Source organism: Salmo trutta, chromosome 28, assembly GCF_901001165.1.
Source record: "Salmo trutta chromosome 28, fSalTru1.1, whole genome shotgun sequence".
Classification (NCBI taxonomy): Eukaryota; Metazoa; Chordata; class Actinopteri; order Salmoniformes; family Salmonidae; genus Salmo; species Salmo trutta.
Window position 1 is genome coordinate 17,073,710 of NC_042984.1, and position 21,354 is coordinate 17,095,063.

The 21,354-nt window shown below is 43.7% G+C and overlaps 1 protein-coding gene across 4 annotated transcripts in view; it reads right to left on the reverse strand.

Moving 5' to 3' along the window:
* Nucleotides 1-249: 249 nt before the first annotated feature.
* Nucleotides 250-21,354, reverse strand: part of ptpn22 (protein tyrosine phosphatase non-receptor type 22) — a 32,512-nt gene continuing 11,407 nt past the window's right edge. For 3 of the 4 annotated variants that reach the window (XM_029718889.1, XM_029718890.1, XM_029718888.1), the window contains 17 exons: nucleotides 18,090-18,232; nucleotides 13,647-13,713; nucleotides 13,400-13,477; nucleotides 10,905-10,997; nucleotides 10,453-10,580; nucleotides 9,499-10,265; nucleotides 4,647-4,730; nucleotides 4,305-4,544; nucleotides 3,997-4,209; nucleotides 3,704-3,772; nucleotides 3,359-3,501; nucleotides 2,994-3,021; nucleotides 1,858-1,992; nucleotides 1,612-1,718; nucleotides 1,432-1,456; nucleotides 1,247-1,333; nucleotides 250-1,161 (listed from right to left, as the gene is read on the reverse strand). In XM_029718889.1, the coding sequence (XP_029574749.1) occupies nucleotides 1,100-1,161; nucleotides 1,247-1,333; nucleotides 1,432-1,456; nucleotides 1,612-1,718; nucleotides 1,858-1,992; nucleotides 2,994-3,021; nucleotides 3,359-3,501; nucleotides 3,704-3,772; nucleotides 3,997-4,209; nucleotides 4,305-4,544; nucleotides 4,647-4,730; nucleotides 9,499-10,265; nucleotides 10,453-10,580; nucleotides 10,905-10,997; nucleotides 13,400-13,477; nucleotides 13,647-13,713; nucleotides 18,090-18,232 (2,469 nt within the window). In that variant the 3' untranslated portion in view covers nucleotides 250-1,099. The remainder of the gene's footprint in view (nucleotides 1,162-1,246; nucleotides 1,334-1,431; nucleotides 1,457-1,611; nucleotides 1,719-1,857; nucleotides 1,993-2,993; nucleotides 3,022-3,358; nucleotides 3,502-3,703; nucleotides 3,773-3,996; nucleotides 4,210-4,304; nucleotides 4,545-4,646; nucleotides 4,731-9,498; nucleotides 10,266-10,452; nucleotides 10,581-10,904; nucleotides 10,998-13,399; nucleotides 13,478-13,646; nucleotides 13,714-18,089; nucleotides 18,233-21,354) is intronic. The other variant, XM_029718891.1, reaches the window with a different exon arrangement.

Consider the following 21,354-nt stretch of genomic DNA (forward strand, 5'->3'; position numbering starts at 1 on the left):
CAAATTCTATTGTGTAGTCTGCCTGATGACCAAGGCCTGCTATGTGTACTTTTAATACGAAGAATTATTGTTGTTGATGTTTGTATTTTAATTAATTATATCCATTTTTTTTTTTTTATAGAAAACGTTTTTGGTTAAAACAAGTTACATTTATAGAATTCTGTTATTAAAAGTGAGATCAATCATGTGAATTGAATAGGAAACAAAATGGAAGACAAACTTTTGTATTTTTCTAAAGAAATAATTGTATGTGTGCATTATGTATGAATTATCAGAGTGACATTACTTTTGTAAGCATTATAGATAAGAAAACAGTGATCCTCAAATGGGTAAATTTAGAGCAATATGTGGTTTCTTTACTTTTAAATTATAGCCCATATAGAAAACACATCCACCAAGTTACAACAATGAATGTGATGTATGCACAACACAGACCTGTCCGCTTATCTCACACTTATCTCACACCACCATGAAAAATAATACCAGTACAAATATATTACTCTTAAAACAAAGTTAATCACTCTGTACAGTCCAGGTGTACATGTAGATTTTGTCTGGATCAGAAGGAGCTTATATAAACATCAGCATATAAAACTATTTGGTAACATGTATCAAGTAACGTGTTACCAACTATTCAAAGTACCTTACTGTATTTATCAGGCAAAATACACAAAAGTAGCCCTCTAACATTTATCAACTCAACCTTCCATTCTTTCCATCCATCCATCCTTTGCCTACATTTGATTGCATCCTTCCACCACATTTCAGCGGCACAAGTTCTCCCTTCAGGCATGGATAAATAACTACAGTACGATCAATTTGTCATGAATAGCAGGTGCTTCAATTTAAAGCTAATCCGAGGTTGATCATTGGGCCGTGACAGCAGTTTGCAAGACAGTGTTCATGTCGTCTCAGAACACAGGGAGAAAGCTACATGATTCCCCATGTCTTCTTGGAATGATGCTCTTCCTTCACAATGTCAAAAGTCCTCTAGGGACCATCCCTAGTCCAGTTGAGTGGCTAGTAGCCACATGCAGGGTTCCAGCCCTGTGATCTGAGGACAGTGGCCAGACATATCCAGCTTTGTTGACTGGCTGTCTTACACCCACGTCTCAGGATAACTCCTTGGCCCTTTAGGCTTCCCAAAACGAGTCCCAAATCCTGGAAAGAACACATACTGTTCTGAAATGTGTCCCATCACATTGTTTAAATTAGATTTGCATTGATGTGTCTGGTGAAGGCTTACCAAATGTGAACACTGATGATGAGGCAGAGGTGCCATAAGGAGGAGATGGTCCAGAGTGGGTTGGTACTGGTGGAGGGGCAGTCTTTGCTGTGGGAAGAATGTGTTACCATTTTAGCTGCTAGAGGTGGGTAATGTACTGTATGTTCCAGACAGCAGATCCATTTACGGATATACCTGTTACTTACGTTTCTGTTTGAATATCTTCAGGCTCTGAAAAAGAAAAACAAAGACAGCTGGCTTTAAGTGACAAGACATACCCAGATAATAGCAGAGAATATTCTGAGTATAGAAACACCAGATCCTCTATTTCTAAAACAATAGATCAAGTCTGTGAGTTACTGTAATTCTATGTACATAGTCATTACCTTTGTTGTAGACAAGGCCTTCCCACTGTTCTTGTCTGATTTGTCTTCAGTAGTCCCAGTGCTGGTTGAGGTGATGTTGTACACAGGCTGCTGAAGCCTCATTTCAGCTGAGAAACATTAGATACAGTATGTGTCACAGTGATGGAGACATTTTGTAAAAGTTGAATTCAATACCATCAAGAGTAAAGGGGAATAGGTTGGATCAGTGTGACTGAAATCCCCTTAATAAGGAGAGGTCATATTTACATGGGCCTGTGTTTAGTTGGTGAGAGTTGATACTTGTAATTGCGGGTCTACTCTCTGTGTGTTGCAACTCACAACTTCCTCCTACAGTCATAGCCACAACAGCTTGAGCAACCAGAGGAACAGTAGTCAGGGGCTCTGTAGAGAAAATGTAGACAGACAAATTGTAAAGTACAGTATGTTCTCTCAAACATCAGATAGCTCAAGGAAGTAGTACTTCTGACATTAGTTCTCATTATCATGTCATCAATTACAATAAGAGTAAGTAAGTAGCCTTGCACGAGCCAGAATGGCTCATGGGATAAAGGATCCTATACAGCTCGCCGGCTTGTAGTCCTATAACCCGGAAATGAGTTACCTCTGGTTTGTTCAGCCATCCATATGTGAAACATTTATGGCGAAAGAATAGGGTTTTGGAACAAATGTTGAAAATAAGGTCTGAGGTTAACACAGGCTTAGGAGATCTTATATGTTTTGTTCTGTGAGATAATAGTAGTCAATTAACATGACCATTATGAAGCCTTTGTGTTTTGTGTTTCTTTAAATTGCATAAATGCTTCCAAATTCACAAAAAGAGAAGTTAGCTGATGAAGATTCTCACAGAACAAAATGTATAAGATCTCCTAAGCCTGTGTTACCACAAACCTTATTTTCAACGTTTATCCAAAAACCCCATTCATTTTCTCCATAGGCTTTGTACAACGAACCACAGCGAAATTAGTGCTTACAAAAAGCCAACATTACTATTTCTCTCTATATCCTGTTTCTGTAGCGTGAGGTAGCTTGATATGAAAGTACACCCCCCTGGACAGGACACAAGTCTATCGAAAGGCCTTACCCAATCAATCTCCAGAGACACATCGTGTTCCATTATTTACAGTCTTTGGTACGACTCGGTGATCGAACTCCCAACCTTCCAATTTCAGGGCAGACACTAACCACAAGGCCACTGAGTGTGTATAATGATGCTTTTCAGTGATTTCTATTAGTGCCTTTTATTGTGTGAGGGAGCAAAGCGAAGAGCAACCATTTGACGTTGACTTTTTCCTTGTTAATTTCAAACAGACAGAGAAGCTGGTAGTAGAAGAAAAAACAAAGATAGATGGCTTTTCTCAGTCTCTACTGAGAAAACAGCTTACCTTGCAGTGAACTCTTTGCGTGGACACTCTGAGGGAACAGTTTAGAGTGTTGAATTAATGTACTCATGTATTAACAACAATGGGAACATATGAGCCATATGATGAATCACGAGGAGAACAAAAATGGGCATTTAGTAAAGATCAGTTCATGACACAAAGGGGTGGGTGGCAGCATCCTGTACTAGCTAGATGTACCCATTAAATACACATGACTAGGAGTAAGACTCTCTACTGACCATAGAAATGGAATTACTGGGGGATAGTACTATAATACATTCTAGAAGTATAATTTATATGAGGGTGACTACCACACCTCGGTAAAGTCTTGACAGCTATAGCACCCAGAGTCTGTCAACGTCTGTTACCTTGCTCCGATTCATGATTCCATCCAGGGATCTTTTGGGTTGGGAGTTCCCTGCCCACTCTGAGGACGTACCGATCCTCTGCTGTGTGGATGTAGTCTGGCTGTTGCTCTGACTCTGCATGCAGGGGGCACTGTTCTGATCAACTGCAATTGCCCAAAAATTACAATGTCAGTTTAGTACTACACAGAGTAGATACATTACCTTGATTGACACACACACAGAGTAGTGTACATATTTTTAAATTATGTCTGGAGGATTAACATTTTGACAGTAGCCTAGTCCTAGGAGCACTATCATGGTGAGGATGATGGTGGAGGCGGTGGTGATGAAGAGGCATGTGCTCACCTTCTTGAGTGACCAGGAAGAAGGATTCTGGGGTTCTCTCAGGTAGAGGGGGAGTCAGATTCTCTGAGCCTTCACAATAAAAACCACCACAAGTCAGTGAGGTTCTACATGGAACCCAAAAGGGTTCTACCTGGAACCAAATGGGTTCTACCTGCAACCAAAAATGGTTGTTCAAAGGGTTTTCCTATGGGGGTAGCCAAAGAACCCTTTTAGGTTCTAGATAATAAAAAACATTCCAAGAGTGTATAGAAAAATAACATTGCAAACATAAAATGGGTGTCACTTTTTCTTACCTGGAGGTGAGAGAGAAGGGGCCAGAGGATAGGGAGGTGGAGGGGGAGGAGGAAGGTTTACTGATGAACAGGGAGCAGGAACAGAATATCTAACCGGGGGAGGCAATGTAACGGGTTGTGGCACTGTAACTGGGAGTGATACTGTAACTGGGAGTGATACTGTAACTGGGGGTGATACTGTAACTGGGGGTGATACTGTATCCTGGGGTGACACTGTAAAGACAAAAAAGGCCAAAAGGACTGGGATAAACATCTGCACATGACATTCTCTACATTTTATCATACTGATTGTTTTGTGTGACAAATACCTGAGAGTGTTGTAATTTTTACTTTCAAGCTTTTGCTCCTCGTCGAAGATATCGTATCCACCAGAGCAGGAGTGTCCACTGAACGTCCAGGCCACTCTCTCTCTTCTGACTTCTGGACAACCATCTCCACGGGGACTGAGAGGGATGGGAAGACAGTAGTGCTCCTACCGGCATTATTGGCCAACACAAAGGACTCTGGCGTTCTCTCTGGCAGTGGGGGGATAGGCGAGGGAGGATTCCCTTTGGGAGAAAATAAGGTAGAGAAAATGTTTTATATTTGAATCCTTATGAAGAAGAGCTTATGAAGAGTATTATGAGTGCCTTCAAAGGCCCTCCACTCACCGTTCCCCCTGAGGGCTTCTGCTGCAACATTAGGAGGGAGGATGACCCCTAACCTCTCAGGTTTAGAGATGTTATCAGGATGCTCTAAAGGGCACAGAAAGAGATTTAGTGACATATATATATATATACACACAGTACCTTAGGAAAGTACTCAGACCCCTTGACTTTTTCTACATTTTGTTACGTTACAGCCTTATTCTAACATGGATTAAATAAATAATAATCCTCAGCAATTTACACACAATACCTCATAATGACAAAGCCAGAAAAACAGAAATACCTTATTTACATAAGTAGTCAGACCTTTTGCTATGAGGCCCGCTTGGAGTTTGGCAAAAGGCACCTAAAGACTCTCCGACCATGAGAAACAAGATTCTCTGGTCTGATGAAACCAAGATTGAACTCATTGGCCTGAATGGCAAGCAGGACTTTTTGGAGGAAACCAAATGGTGAAGCATGTTGATGGCAGCATCATGCTGTGGGGATGTTTTTCAGCGGCAGGGACTGGGAGACTAGTAAGGATTGAGGCAAAGATGAACGGAGCAAAGTACAAAGAGATTCTTGATGAAAACCTGCTCCAGAGCGCTCAGGACCTCAGACTGGGGCAAAGATTCACATTCCCACAGGACAACGACCCTAAGCACACAGCCAAGACAAAGCAGGAGTGGCTTCTGGACAATTTCTAAAATTATTTTTTGCTTTGTCATTATGGGGTATTGTGTGTAGATTGATGAGGAAAAAAACAAATTACATCTATTTTAGAATAGATAAATGTGGAAAAAGGCAAGGTGTCTGAATACTTTCCGAAGGCACTGAATTTCCCTCCAAATACACCTCTGCTGTTTTCAACAAAGATCTCAGCGATCACTGCCTCATTGCCTGCATCCGTAATGGGTCTGCGGTCAAACAACCAACCCTCCTCACTGTCAAACGCTCCCTAAAACACTTCAGTGAGCAGGCCTTTCTAATCGACCTGGCCCAGGTATCCTGGAAGGATATTGACCTCATCCCGCCAGTAGAGGATGCCTGGTCATTCTTTAAAAGTTCCTTCCTCACCATCTTAAATAAACAAGCCCCTTTCAAAAAATGTAGAACCAGGAACAGATATAGCCCTTGGTTCTCTCCAGACCTGACTGCCCTTGACCAGCACAAAACATCCTGTGGCGTTCTGCATTAGCATCGAATACCCCAGTGACAATCAACGTTTCAGGTAAGTTAGGAACCAATATACACAGGCAGTTAGGAAAGCTAAGGCTAGCTTTTTCAAGCTGAAATTTGCATCCTGTATTACAAAATCAAAAAAGTTATAGGACACTGTAAAGTCCATGGAGAATAAGAACACCTCCCAGCTGCCCACTGCTCTGAGGCTAGGAAACACTGTCACCACCGATAAATCCACTGTAAATGAGAATTTCAATAAGCATTTTTCTACGGCTGGCCATGCTTTCCACCTGGCTACCCATACCCCTGTCAACAGCCCTGCACTCCCCACAGCAACTCGCCCAAGCCTCCCCCATTTCTCCTTCACCCAAATCCAGATAGCTGATGTTCTGAAAGAGCTGCAAAATCTGGACCCCTACAAATCAGCTGGGCTAGACAATCTGGACCTTCTCTTTCTAAAATGATCTGCCAAAATTGTTGCAACCCCTATCACCAGCCTGTTCAACCTCTCTTTCGTATCGTCTGAGATTCCCAAAGATTGGAAAGCTGCCGCGGTCATCCCCCTCTTCAAAGTGGGAGACACTCTAGACCCAAACTGCTACAGACCTATATCTATCCTACCCTGCTTTTCTAAGGTCTTCGAAAGCCAAGTTAACAAACAGATCACCGACCATTTCGAATCCCACCGTACCTTCTCCGCTATGCAATCTGGTTTCCGAGCTGGTCATGGGTGCACTTCAGCCACGCTCAAGGTCCTAAACGACATCATAACCCCCATCGATAAGAGACATTACTGTGCAGCCGTCTTCATCGACCTGGCCAAGGTTTTCGACTCTGTCAATCACCACATTCTTATTGGCAGACTCAACAGCCTTTGTTTCTCAAATGTTTGCCTTGCCTGGCTCACCAACTACTTTTCTGATAGAGTTCAGTGTGTCAAATCGGAGGGCCTGTTGTCCAGACCTCTGGCAGTGTCTATGGGGTGCCACAGGGTTGAATTCTCGGGCCGACTCTCATCAATGATGTCGCTCTTGCTACTGGTGATTCTCTGATCCACCTCTACGCAGATGACACAATTCTGTATACTTCCTGCCCTTCTTTGGACACTGTGTTAACTAACCTCCAGACGAGCTTCAATGCCATGCAACTCTCCTTCCGTGGCCTCCAACTGCTCTTATATGCAAGTAAAACTAAATGCATGCTATTCAACCGATCGCTGCCCACACCTACCCACCCGTCCAGCATCACTACTCTGGACGGTTCTGACGTAGAATATGTGGACAACTACAAATACCTAGGTGTCTGGTTAGACTGTAAACTCTCCTTCCAGACTCACATTAAGCATCTCCAATCCAAAATTAAATCTAGAATCGGCTTCCTATTTTGCAAAACAAAGCATCCTTCACTCATGCTGCCAAACATACCCTCGTAAAACTGACCATCCTACCAATCCTCGACTTCTGCGATGTCATTTATAAAATAGCCTCCAACACTCTACTCAACAAATTGGATGCAGTCTATCACAGTGCCATCTGTTTTGTCACCAAAGCCCCATATACTACCCACCACTGCAACCTGCATGCTCTCGTTGATTGGCCCTCGCTACATATTCATCGCCAAACCCACTGGATCCAGGTCATCTATAAGTCTTTGCTAGGTAAAGCCCCGCCTTATCTCAGCTCACTGGTCACCATAACAACACCCACCAGTGGCACGCGCTCCAGCAGGTATATTTCACTGGTCATCCCCAAAGCAAACTTTTCCTTTGGCCGCCTTTCCTTCCAGTTCTCTGCTGCCATTGACTGGAACGAACTGCAAAAATCACTGAAGCTGGAGACTCATATCTCCCTCAATAGCTTTAAGCACCAGCTGTCAGAGCAGCTCACAGATCACTGCACATGTACATAGCCCATCTGTAAATAGCCCATCCAACTACCTCATCCCCATACTGTATTTATTTATTTATCTTGCTCCTTTGCACCCCAGTATCTCTACTTGCAGTCATCTTCTGCACATCTACCATTCCAGTGATTAATTGCTATATTGTAATTACTTCGCCACCATGGCCTATTTATTGCCTTACCTCCCTTAACTTACCTCATTTGCACACATTGTATATAGACTTTTTTTCTTTTTTCTACTGTATTATTGATTGTATGTTTGTTTATTCCATGTGTAACTCTGTGTTGTTGTATGTGTCAATCTGCTGTGCTTTATCTTGGCCAGGTCGCAGTTGTAAATGAGAACTTGTTCTCAACTAGCCTACCTGGTTAAATAAAGGTGAAATTAATATATATATACAGTACCAGTCAAAACTTTGGACACACCTAGTCATTCAAGGTTGTTTCTTTTTGTATGATCTTCTACATTGTAGAAAAATAGTGAAGACATCAAAACTCTGAAATAACACATGGAATCATTAAGTAACCAAAAAACAAAACAAAATGATATTATATATTTGAGATTCTTCAAAGTAGCCACCGTTTGCCTTGATGACAATTTTGCACACTCTTGGCATTCTCTTTTCCTTCACTCTGCAGTCCAACTCATCACAAACCATCTCAATTGGGTTGAGGTCGGGTGATTGTGGAGGCCAGGTCATCTGATGCAGCACTCCATCACTATCCTTCTTGGTCAAATAGCCCTTACACAGCCTGGAGGTGTGTTGGGTCATTGTGCTGTTGAAAAACAAATGATAGTCCCACTAAGCCCAAAACAAATGGGAGGGTGTATTGCTGCAGAATGCTGTGGTAGTCATGCTGGTTAAGTGTGCCTTGAATTCTAAATAAATCACAGACAGTGTCACCAGCAAAGCACCCCCACACCATCACACCTCCTCCTCCATGCTTCACGGTGGAAACCACACATGCAGAAATCATCTGTTCACCTACTCTGCTTCTCACAAAAAAACGGCGGTTGGAACCAAGTCCATAATATGGACTTGGTCTTTTACCAAATAGGGCTGCCTTCTGTATACCACCCCTACCTTGTCACAAAACAACTGATTGGCTCAAACGCATTAAGGAAAGAAATTCCACAAATTAAGTTTTAACTTGGCACACCTGTTAATTGAAATGCATTCCAGGTGACTACCTCACCTGGAATGCACCCGAGTGGCGCAGCGGTCTAAGGCACTGCATCTCAGTGCAAGAGGCATCACTACAGTCCCTGGTTTGAATACAGGCTGTATCACATCCGGCTGTGATTGGGAGTCCCATAGGGCAGCGCACAATTGGCCCAGCATCGTCCAGGTTTGGCCGGGGTAGGCCGTCATCGTAAATACGATTTTGTTCTTAAGCGACTTGCCTAGTTAAATAAAGGTTAAATAAAAATAAAAAATGTAATGAAGCTGGTTGAGAGAATGCCGAGAGAATGTCAAGAGTGTGCAAAGCTGTCATCAAAGCAAAGGGTGGCTCCTTTGAAGAATCTCAAATATAAAATATATTTTCATTTGTGGTGTCCAAACTTTTGACTCGTACTATATATATATATATATATATATATATATATATATATATATATATATATATATATATATATATAGTATGAGAGAGAGAGAGAGAGAGAGAGAGAGAGAGAGAGAGAGAGAGAGAGAGAGGATATACCGGATTATCATGCTTTAAAGCCAGCTAAGCACTCTCAAATTCTTCATTGATCTAAAAGATTAAGCATACAGCAACACAACATTCACCTGTTCCAGCAGCCAGTACATATGATTCAGGGGTTCTCTCAGGTAATGGAGGTGGACTGTCTTCATCCGAGAAAGCTACAAGCGCACCTGGGGCAGCGTTTGTGATGACAAGGGCTGACAGTTCCATCGACTGGTCGTTAAGAGTCATACTTGAACCATTGAAACAGGGGTTCTCTGTCAACTTGCTCAGTGGAGCCAGCTCCTCCTCATTATCAGCCCCTCTGGGAGCCTCAGCAGCCAGGGGTGAGGTCATTGAAGAGTCAGGTAAAAAGTAGAGGTCCTCCACAGTGAGACAGAGGGGGTTGGAGATGGAAACCGCAGAGAGCACTGGTGGTACCAGTCGGGTGATCTCTCCATCACTCTCCACCTTCTTTTGCTCCATGGCTCTCTGACAGAATTCCTGAGTCCTGAGTGCCTGAGAGGTTATGATGGGGATGCTGAGACTGGGCTCTTGTCTCAGGTCCTGGCTGGTGGGCAATGTATCGGGCTTTGTCGGTAGTAGGTATGGTGGTCTCTGGTTCATGGGCATGCTATTAGTCTGTGTCTGTAGGGGTTGTGGTTTCTGGTTAATAGTCTGTGTTGGTAGGGAGTCTGGTCTCTGCTGTTCCCTCTGCCTGTCCCTGGCTCTCAGGTCATTGAGGATGACTGAGGGGGAGCATGTAGCCGCGTCAGACAGTGGGTCACCATCATGCACCGCTGCTGAGGCAGAGAAGGCAACTGGTAAGACGTGATTTGATATCCTATCAGGCTCCTCCCTATCTGGGTGCCTGCAACACAATATTAGTTATTTAGCCATTTTATTGAAGAGGCCAGTGGAGGCATTTCTCTCTCTGTGTGAGAAAGTGTATTGGTTATTATGACATATTTTTCTATAGAGATATGCATCAAGGTTTGAAGCAACGCACCGTGAAAAAAAGCTTTCATTGTCAGATCTATGGTTGTTCTGTTCTGTACCTGTGCTCTGTCTGTGGTTCCATTTGATGCTGTGGCTCAGGTTCTGGTTCCTGTTCAGTTTCAGACACCTCGCTGAGGTCAGAGAGCTCACTGTCACTGGCTGTAGGGGGTGAGGGGGCCGCTGGCACCTAAACAGTTCAACAGAATCACACACTTACTCATTCACCCTCTGAGAAAGTATTTACATACGACACAGATCACTGGCCTTAGTTTATGTGCCTGTGTCGCTCTGTTCCAGTGCCTGTTGCTACCACATCACCAAACAGCCAGTGGTTCCCCTAGCCAGAGTCTCTGTGTGTGTTTGAGATTACACAACAGTCGCACTGCGCAAAATCATTGATCTACAAATCACCTTGCATCCCAAATAACTACTCATTATGTGATCAATATTAGTGATTCTGCACCTCATCTTGATATAACTGTTCCCCGTCAAAACATGCTGTCTGTCTCACCTCCTCTGTGCAGGAAGGCTGTGCTGGTGCCATGGACTGCAGATACTTCTCAAACAGGAACTTGATGGTTCTGTACACCAGCTCGTACTGTTCCTGTAGTCACACACAAAACCAGTTACTTTAGTGATAGATCCCATATCAGTTGCCCTGGCCTGTTGCAAGAGAACTGTCCTGCAATCCAGGAAATGTAAAACGTGTAGTGTATTTGAGACTTAATAAAGGCTTCTGAAGTTTGGAGTTGCCACCTTAAAATGTCAAAATTGATTGGTGCTAGACGATGGTGAGATACAGCTTTGTGATAAAAATGTCTCAGGTAGAGGCCTGTCACACAGTGTGTATGTACTGTATGTACTGTACAAAACATTAGGAACACCTGCTCTTTCCATGAGAGACTGACCAGATGAATCCAGGTGAAAGCTATAATCTCTATAATCCCACCTCAACGTCAACTCAATCAGTGTAGATGAAGTGGAGGACACAGTCTCAATCACCTGACCTCAACCCAAATGATAGGGTTTGGGATGAGTTGGCCTGCAGAGTGAAGGAAAAGCAGCCAGTGCTCAGCTGGTTGAGAGAATGCCACGAGTGTGCAAAGCTGTCATCAAGACAAAGGGTGGAGAATCTCATTTAACACTTTTTTGGTTACTACATGATTCCATATGTATTATTTCATAGGTTTAACGTCTTCATTATTATTCTACAATGTAGAAAATAGTAAAAAATATAAAGAAAAACCCTTGAATGAGTAGGTGTGTCCAAACGTTTTACTGGTACTGTAAGTATTCACACCGTTTTGCTATGACACTGATGAGTTCTAAACTTTAAATATTGTTAACTATCATGTATCCTATTTAAATACTGAGTGCCATAGTCTAGTTTGTACACCAGAAGTTAATAGGTATCTGTAGGAGGAATGTATTGAGTAAAGGAAGGGCAATCACATGTGGCAGCCACTGATTAGGGTGGATAGATGTGGTTTAATGAGGAAGGGGGCCAAGGTCAGGTCAGGTCACATTAAGGGAGAAAGAACAGTTTATGGCCCACATCACTTAATTTCCTGCCTAGCAATAAAGATGTAACGTTTAGAGAGAAGGAGGACATCACCCAAATTTGGGTATATATACTACCGCTGGTGGAAATATGTCTTATGCAGCTGTATGACCCAATGGGTGAATAAACTTGGTTTAAGCTTTACTAATCGTCCGTGAGTTTTACTAGGTTAATTTAGACCCTAACAGCACTAAATTATGTTCATGTGCATCCAATTTCCTTTTGTCGTCACCAAAACTTGTTTGGACATGATTTAGAAAGTAACACACCTGTCTATATAAGGTCCCACAGTTGACAGTGCATGTCAAAGCAGAAACTATACCATGAAGTCCAAGGAACTGTTTGTTGATCTCCGAGAATTGTGATGAGGTATATATCTGGGGAAGGGTATAAAACTATTTCTAGGGTGTTGAAAGCTTCCAACAGCACAGTGGTCTCCATCATTGGGAAATTGAAAAAAAATGGAACTACCCAGACTATGCCTATATTTGTCTGTCCGACCAAACGAAGCAACCGGGAAAGTAGGACCTTGGTCAGGGAGGTGACCAAGAACCCAATGACTACTCTGACAGAACTACAGAGTTCCTTGGCTGAGATGGGAGAACCTGCCAGAAGGACAAGTCTCTACAGCACTTCACCAATCTGGGCTTTATGGGAGAGTGGCCAGATGGAAGCCACTCAAGAGAAAAAGGCTCATGACAGCGTGCCTGAAGTTTGCAAAAAGGCATGTGAAAGACTAAGAGCATAAGGCATAAGATGCTGCGGTCTGATGAGACAAAAATGTAATTCTTTGGCCTGAATGCATAGCCCATCTAACACCATCTCTACCGTGAAGCATGGTGGTGGTAGCATCATGCTATGGGGATGCTTTTCAGCGGCAGGAACTTGGAGACTGGTAAGGATAGAGGGAACAATGAATGGAGCCAAATGCAGGAAAATTCTTGATGAGAACCTGCTTCAGAGTGCAAACAACAGGACAATGACCCAAAGCGTACAGCCAAAGCAACACTGGAATGACTTCAGAACAAGAATGTGAAAGTCCTTGAGTGGCCCAGCCAAAGCCCAGACTTGAATCTCATTGACAATCTGTGGAAAGAGTTGAAGATTGCTGTTCACCGCTGCTCCCCATCTAACTTGACAGAGCTTGAGGAAATTTGCAAGGAAGAATATGAGAAAATCCAAAAATACAGATGTGCAAAGCTGATACAGACATACCCAACATGACTCAAAGCTATAATCACCGCCAAAGGTGCTTCTACAAAGTACTGACTCAGGGGTGTGAATACTTATAATTTAACCAAACATTTTTAAGACGTTTTCACTTTGTCATTATGGTGTATTGTGTGAATATGTGTGAGAACATTTTTGATTTAATCCATTTTGAATTCAGGCTACAAAATGTGGAATAAATCAAGAGGCATGAATACTTTCTGAAGGCACTTTACCTTGGTCTGAACCACAGAAGGCCTCTGTGTTCGCATGTCCTGAACCAGGTCATAGATGCTGAAGTCTTCTTTGAGCCGCTGGAAATAAACACAAAGGCACTCAATGACGATCAGTAAGGTGACTGTACATACATACAGTTACAGATACGGTAGCTTTTAGTAGAGCACAACATAGATACAGTAGTCTTTGGTCCTCTGCTCACACTCGGGTTCGGAGGAGATGGTACAGTACAGGTACAGTTCTCACCTGTGTTTTCACAAGGTTCCAGGTGTAGTCGATGGCACACAGTGCTCCTGTTCTTCCACAGCCAGCACTGCAGGGACAAACAGGTAGAACAGGGTCAACATAAAATACAGTACGCTAATTAAGAAGAACAAACAATTACATTATAGAAATACAAACTCTCCTTTCACTTAGCATGCTCCTGGCCCACACTAAGAGACAGAAACAGTAATATATAGACACTATATATATACAAAATTATATATATCAAATTACTGGATTCAGCTATTTCAGCTACACCCATTGCTGACAGGTGTTCAAAATCGAGCATACAGCTATGCAATCTCCATAGACATCCATTTCAATAAGCATTTTTCTACGGCTGGCCATGCTCTCCACCTGGCTACCCCTACACCGGCCAACAGCTCTGCACCCCCTGCAGCAACTCGCCCAAGCCCCCCCCCCCCCAAAAAAAAATCTGGACCCCTACAAATCAGCTGGGCTAGACAATCTGGATTCTCTCTTTCTAAAATGATCCGCAGAAATTGTTGCAACCCCTATTACTAGCATGTTCAACCTTTCTTTCGTATCGTCTGAGATCCCCAAAGATTGGAAAGCTGCTGTGGTCATCCCCCTCTTCAAAGGGGGAGACACTCTAGACCCAAACTGTTATATATCCATCCTGCCCTGCCTTTCTAAAATCTTCGATAGCCAAGTAAACAAACAGATCACCAACCATTTGAATCCCACCATATCTTCTCCACTATGCAATCCGGTTTCCGAGCTGGTCATGGGTGCACCTCAGCCACGCTCAAGGTCCTAAACGATATCATAACCGCCATCGATAAAAGACAGTACTGTGCAGCCGTCTTCATTGACCTGTCCAAGGCCTTCGACTCTGTCAATCACTGCATTCTTATCGGAAGACTCAATAGTCTTTCTTTCTCAAATGATTGCCTCGCCTGGTTCACCAACTACTTCTCAGATAGAGGTCAGTGTGTCAAATCGGAGGGCCTGTTGTCCGGACCTCTGGCAGTCTCTATGGGGATGCCACAGGGTTCAATTCTCGGGCCGACTCTTTTATCTGTATATATCAATGATGTCACTCTTGCTGCTGGTGATTCCCTGATCCACCTCTATGCAGACGACACCATTCTGTATACATCTGGCCCTTCTTTGGACACTGTGTTAACAAACCTCTAAACGAGCTTCAATGCCATACAACTCCCCTTCCGTGGCCTCCAACTGCTTTTAAATGCTAGTAAAACTAAATGCATGCTCTTCAACCGATTGCTGCCCGCACCTTCCCGCCCGACTAGCATCACTACTCTGGACGGTTCTGACTTAGAATTTGTGGACAACTACAAATACCTAGGTGTCTGGTAAGACTGTAAACTCTTCTTCCAGACTCACATTAAGCATCTCCAATCCAAAATTAAATCTAGAAACGGCTTCCTATTTCACAACAAAGCCTCCTTCACTCATGCTGCCAAACATACCCTCGTAAAACTGAGTATCCTACCGATCCTTGACTTTGGCGATGTAATTTACAAAATAGGCTCCAACACTCTACTCAGAAAACTGGATGTAGTCTATCACAGTGCCATCTGTTTTGTCACCAAATCCCCATATACTACCCACCACTGCAACCTGTATGCTCTCGTTGATTGGCCCTCGCTACATATTCGTCGCCAAACCCACTGGATCCAGGTCATCTATAAGTCTTTGCTAGGTAAAGCCCCGCCTTATCTCAGCTCACTGGTCACCATAGCAACACCCACCAGTTGCACGCGCTCCAGCAGGTATATTTCACTGGTCATCCCCAAAGCGAACTCTTCCTTTGGCCGCCTTTCCTTCCAGTTCTCTGCTGCCATTGACTGGAACAAATTGCAAAAATCATTGAAGCTGGAGACTTATATCTCCCTCTCTAACTTTAAGCATCAGCTGTCAGAGCAGCTTACCGATCACTGTACCTGTACACAGCCAATCTGTAAATAGCACACCTCATCCCTATATTGTTATTTATCTTTTTGCTCTTTTGCACCCCAGTGCACATCATCATCTGCACATCTATCATTCCAGTGTTAATGCTAAATTGTAATTATTTCACCTCTATGGCCTATTTATTGCCTTACCTCCCTAATCTTCTACATTTGCACACAATCTACATAGATTTTTCTATTGTGTTATTGACTGTATGTTTGTTTATGTGTAACTCTGTGTTGTTGTTTTTGTCACACTGCTTTGCTTTATCTTGGCCAGGTCGCAGTTGTAAATGAGAACTTGTTCTCAACTGGCCTACCTGGTTGAATAATGGTGAAACAAATTTTTTATAAAAAATAATAGACAAAAATTGGCAGTAGAATGGCGTTACTAAAGAGCTCAGTGACTTTCAACGTGGCACAGTCATAGGATGCCACCTTTCCAACAAGTCCGTTCTTCAAATTGCTGCCCTGCTAGAGCTGCCCTGGTCAACTGTAAGTGCTGTTATTGTGAAGTGGAAACGTCTAAGAGAAACAACGACTCAGGTAGGCCATACCAACTCACAGAATGGTTGCAACACTCACTATCGAGTTCCAAACTGCCTCTGGATGCAACGTCACCATGGCCGAGCAGCCACACACAGGCCTTTGATCACCATGCACAATGCCAAGCGTCGGCTGGAGTGGTGTAAAGCTTGCCGCAATTGGACTCTGGAGCAGTGGAAAAGCTTTCTCTGGAGTGATGAATCCCGCTTCACCATCTGGCAGTCCGACGGACGAATCTGGATATGGAAGATGCCAGGAGAACGCTACCTGCCCCAATGCATAGTGCCGACTGTAAGTTTGGTGGAGAAGGAATAATGGTCTGGGGCTGTTTTTCATGGCTAGGCCCTTTAGTTCCAGTGAAGGGAAATCTTAACGCCACTGCATACAATGACATTCTAGATGATTCTGTACTTCCAACTTTGTGGCAACCGTTTGGGGAAGGTCCCTTTCCTATTTCAGCATGACAATGCCCCCGTGCACAAAGCAAGGTCCATACAGATATGGTGTGTCGAGATCAGTGTGGAAGAACTTGATTGGTCTGCACAGAGCCCTGACCTCAACTCCAACGAAAACCTTTGGGATGAATTGACTCCGACTGCGAGCCAGGCCTAATCACTCAACATCAGTGCCCGACCTCGCTAATGCTCTTGTGGCTGAATGGAAGCAAGTCCCGGCAGCAATGTTCCAACATTTCGTGGAAAGTCTTCCCAGAAGCGTGGAGGCTGTTAAAGCAGCAAAGGGGGGACCGACTCCATATTAATGCCCATGATTTTGGAATGAGATGTTCGACAAGCAGGTGTCCATATACTTTTGGTCATGTAGTGTAGGTGATATGAGGGCAGCCCAATCTCCCATGGAGAGTGAACTCTTTCCAAGGCAAACATGCCAGGAAGCAGATCTGTCACTTCATATTATGATACCTTCCTATCCTCACCCCCGACTCTGGGTTAAGTAACTGAGGAGAGAGGAGAGCATGGTTCTAGGGCATGGACATGCCTGATGCCTGTGACTGAACATTCCGTTCCTGGTGGTTCATCTATCTACTAGGAGTTGTGGGTATGTTGTGACGGGTTCTCTATACCATGCCTGGATGCCAGCCTGTTACACAGACACTACTATTAACTGACTACTGAAGTGTTATGCCATCTGACTGGGGCTTACTTGAGTGGAAAAAATCTGTAGCAATTGGGCCGAAATTAGGATGCTAAAGACTGACTATTATAGCCTTATCATTCATATCGTGTGTTATGGCAAACTCCTTTTTCTGGAGTGTAGTGCAACACGACTCAAGCCTATGTCAAACATGTTGAAATTTCCATGTGTAACACTGTGGTTGCAGTGTGGAAACAAGCAATGTTCTCTCTCTCGTCTTACTCATGAAAGACAGACAACTGAGTTAAAGGAGGACAGAGCTTAAAAACACAACCCTTTGAACATTCATCATCACTAAACTCTCAGATTACCCAAGGCCTTACAACAGGTTAGCGAGAGACAGTAAGAGAGAGGGGGAGATGTACAAGTGCTTGTTTGACAACCCACAGTGGTCTGTTGGCCACCCGCCCACACACTCTTCCTGTCTATGTGTCTAAGAGAAGGGGGAGGTGACTGAGCTTAAAGGGCTCTACAACAGGATGCCCACAACAATGTGTTCTATCCACAGATCAATCACTTTTTCATGAGATAGGACCCCACAGCATATGACTGCTTAGCATCAGCCACAAAGGAGACCTATAACTGTAGAACTATTTACCATGCTTTATTAACTCTCAGTTTCTAACAATGATTCAAACTTCAGGTTAACTGTGTACTGTGTTGGTGTAATTCAGGACTGATTCACTGTTGTGAGATGGTGGCTACTTGTGTGTGTGTGTGTGTGTGTGTGTGTGTGTGTGTGTGTGTGTGTGTGTGTGTGTTTGTAGTGGGAGCTTGGAGAGCTGACCTGCAGTGTATGCAGATGGGCACATCCCCATGGGCCTGGTAGGATCTCATCTCCTGCAGCAGCTCCAGGATGGGAGGGATGGTGTCAGGGACACCATGGTCGGGCCAGTTGATATAGTGCAGCTGTCTCAGGGTCCGGCACCACTTATGGAAACACCACAGAGTTCAATATTAAAACAGACAGACGGACACACCAGGAAACATGTGTACTCACGCTGACTTCCTGTTTACCCCTACCCCATGAAATCAACTCAAAGTTTATTGGTCGCGTACACAGTTTAGTAGATGTTATAGCAGGTGTGGCGAAATGCTTGTCTTAGCAGCTCCTAACATTGCAGTAAAATGTCAAACAAGTACAAAAATTAATCAAAAACTAAAATCATCAATAAATCTCAGAATGATTACAATTAACAACCCAAATAACACTTTATCAGTAATCCAAGTGCAATCTATGCGTATATATACCAAAAAGATTATACTAAGAATGATATGTGCAGCAGGAGATATATTAGAGTGAGCTATGTCAAGAATTCAGAATCTAAATATGCAGTGTGAATAAACAGTGCAACTAAAATGCATATATAGAATGAGCTATGTAAGGCCTCCGAGTCGGTCGTCAGTTGAACGGTGTTTCCTCCAACACATTGGTGCAGCTGGCTTCTGGGTTAAGCGGGTGGTTGTTAAGAAGCGCAGTTTGGTGGGTCATGTTTCAGAGGACACATGACTTGAGCTTCGCCTCTCCCGAGCCCGTTGGGGAGTTGCAGCAATGAGACAGATCGTAATTGGATCACAATTGGATATCACGAAATTGGGGAGAAAAAGGGGGTAAAAGAAAAAAAAGAAAAAAAAGAAGTGTCCAGCATTAAGAGTCTAAGGGCCTGAGCTGGGTTTCTAATAAGTTGACATATGGAATTGTTTTAAGATGGCCATACCAAGGATCATTTAGCTATTCAATTTTGAATTTTAGGACCCCTGTAGGTCTAAAAAAGAAATGCATAAAACATTTATTTTATGGAACATTGAATTTGGCCTTACTGCTATTAGCCCATGGAAATGAATTGATTGTCCAAAAATGAACAAATAGGAAGTTTGTTTTGAAATCAAGATGCAGGCCTCCTTACTGTCCCTAGAATTTCTAAGCAAACAGCTGGAGGCAGGGGTTTACATTTTACATTTTAGTAATTTAGCAGACGCTCTTATCCAGAGCAACTTACAGTAGTGAATGCATACATTTCATAAAAAAAATTCCCGTATTGTTCCCCCGTGGGAATCGAACCCACAACCCTGGCGTTGCAAACACCATGCTCTACCAACTGAGCCACACGGGACCACAGTGTGGCTCCTACAGAGCTCCATTTTTATGGAATGGTCTGCCTATCCACGTGAGAGACGCAGACTCGGTCTCGACCTTTAAGTCTTTATTGAAGACTCATCTCTTCAGTAGGTCCTATGATAGTGTAGTCTGGCCCAGGAGTGTGAAGGTGAACGGAAAGGCACTGGAGCAACGAACCGCCCTTGCTGTCTCTGCCTGGCCGGTTCCCCTCTCTCCACTGGGTTTCTCTGCCTCAAACCTAATTTCAGGGGCTGAGTCACTGGCTTACTGGTGCTCTTCCATGCCATCCCTAGGAGGGGTGCGTCACTTGAGTGGGTTGAGTCACTGACGTGATCTTCCTGTCCGGGTTGGCGCCCCCCCTTGGGTGTGTGCCATGGGGTGATCTTCGTGTGGGTGGGGTTAAAAACTGCCACAGTGTTTCCCGACCCCTCCTGTCTCAGCCTCCAGTATTTATGCTGCATTAGTTTATGTGTCGGGGGTTAGGGTCAGTGTGTTATATCTGGAGTATTTCTCCTGTCTTCGGTGTCCTGTGTGAATTTAAGTATGCTCTCTCTAATTCTCTCTCTTTTTCTTTCTCTTTCTTTCTTTCTTTCTTTCTATCTTTCTTTCTTTCTCTCTCTCTCTCAGAGGACCTGAGCCCGAGGACCATGCCTCAGGACTACCTGGCCTGATGACTCATTGCTGTCCCCAGTCCACCTGGTCATGCTGCTGCTCCAGTTTCAACTGTTCTGCCTGCGGCTATGGAATCCTGACCCGTTCATCGTACGTGCTACCTGTCCCAGACCTGCTGTTTTCAACTATCTAGAGACAGCAGGAGCGGTAGAGATACTCTGAATGATTGGCTATGAAAAGCCAACTGACATTTACTCCTGAGGTGGTGACCTGTTGCACCCTCTACAACCACTGTGATTATTATTATTATTTGACCCTGCTGGTCATCTATGAACATTTGAACATCTTGGCCATGTTCTGTTATAATCTCCACCCGGCACAGCCAGAAGAGGACTGGCCACCCCTCATAGCCTGGTTCCTCTCTAGGTTCTTCCTAGGTTCCTGCCTTTTTAGGGAGTTTTTCCTAGCCACCATGCTTCTACACCTGCATTGCTTGCTGTTTGGGGTTTTAGGCTGGGTTTCAGTACAGCACTTTGTGACATCAGCTGAAGTAAGAAGGGCTTTATAAATACATTTAATTGATTTAAATAAATTTGATCGATATAAGAAAGCGCAGAATAATATATTTCTTTACTGTAGAAATACTCGTAAACGTTTTGACGTGTAAATGCCCTACTCACATCCACACATTTTTTTGTACCGATATCAGGTTACCTTCAGACGAGTCCTGTTACACTTGTGTGGGTTGTAGAGTGAAAAGGAGAACACCCAAACTGGTCGGACGCTACAGTTTTTATGAGAAGACTGATTTTCAGGATTGTCTCCTGGTCTGACTAACACCGCTGTAGCTCTGCCACCTTCCACCGCAGATGTGGAGGGCCGACATCAGCTGATGTGATGGATTGAGATGCAGCCCATGCAAAAAAAACAGATATCTCTAGCTTAAACAGATGGATTTCAATGGGGGGTCTCAAGCAGTGTTGGTTGGTTGTGAGTGAGTGAGTGAGTGAGTGAGTGAGTGAGTGAGTGAGTGAGTGAGTGAGTGACAGGATACACGAGAGTCTAACTGGGCTAGTCCGTCACCAACCCAGGGTATTAATACTTGCTCTCATAGATGGTGGCTACTTGTGTGTAGTGCCACAGGTCAGCTATTTGTTCACCCACCCGCAATTGCTAATAACCCATCCGCAACTGCCCGACTATATGTGATAAAGTGAAAATCTGAGGCCCACACCCAACCCTAACCTGATAATATAGACAATGTGCTGTAGGCTACAGTCAAAGACTGCAGAAAGATTTTTTGACAGAACTGATTTAGATA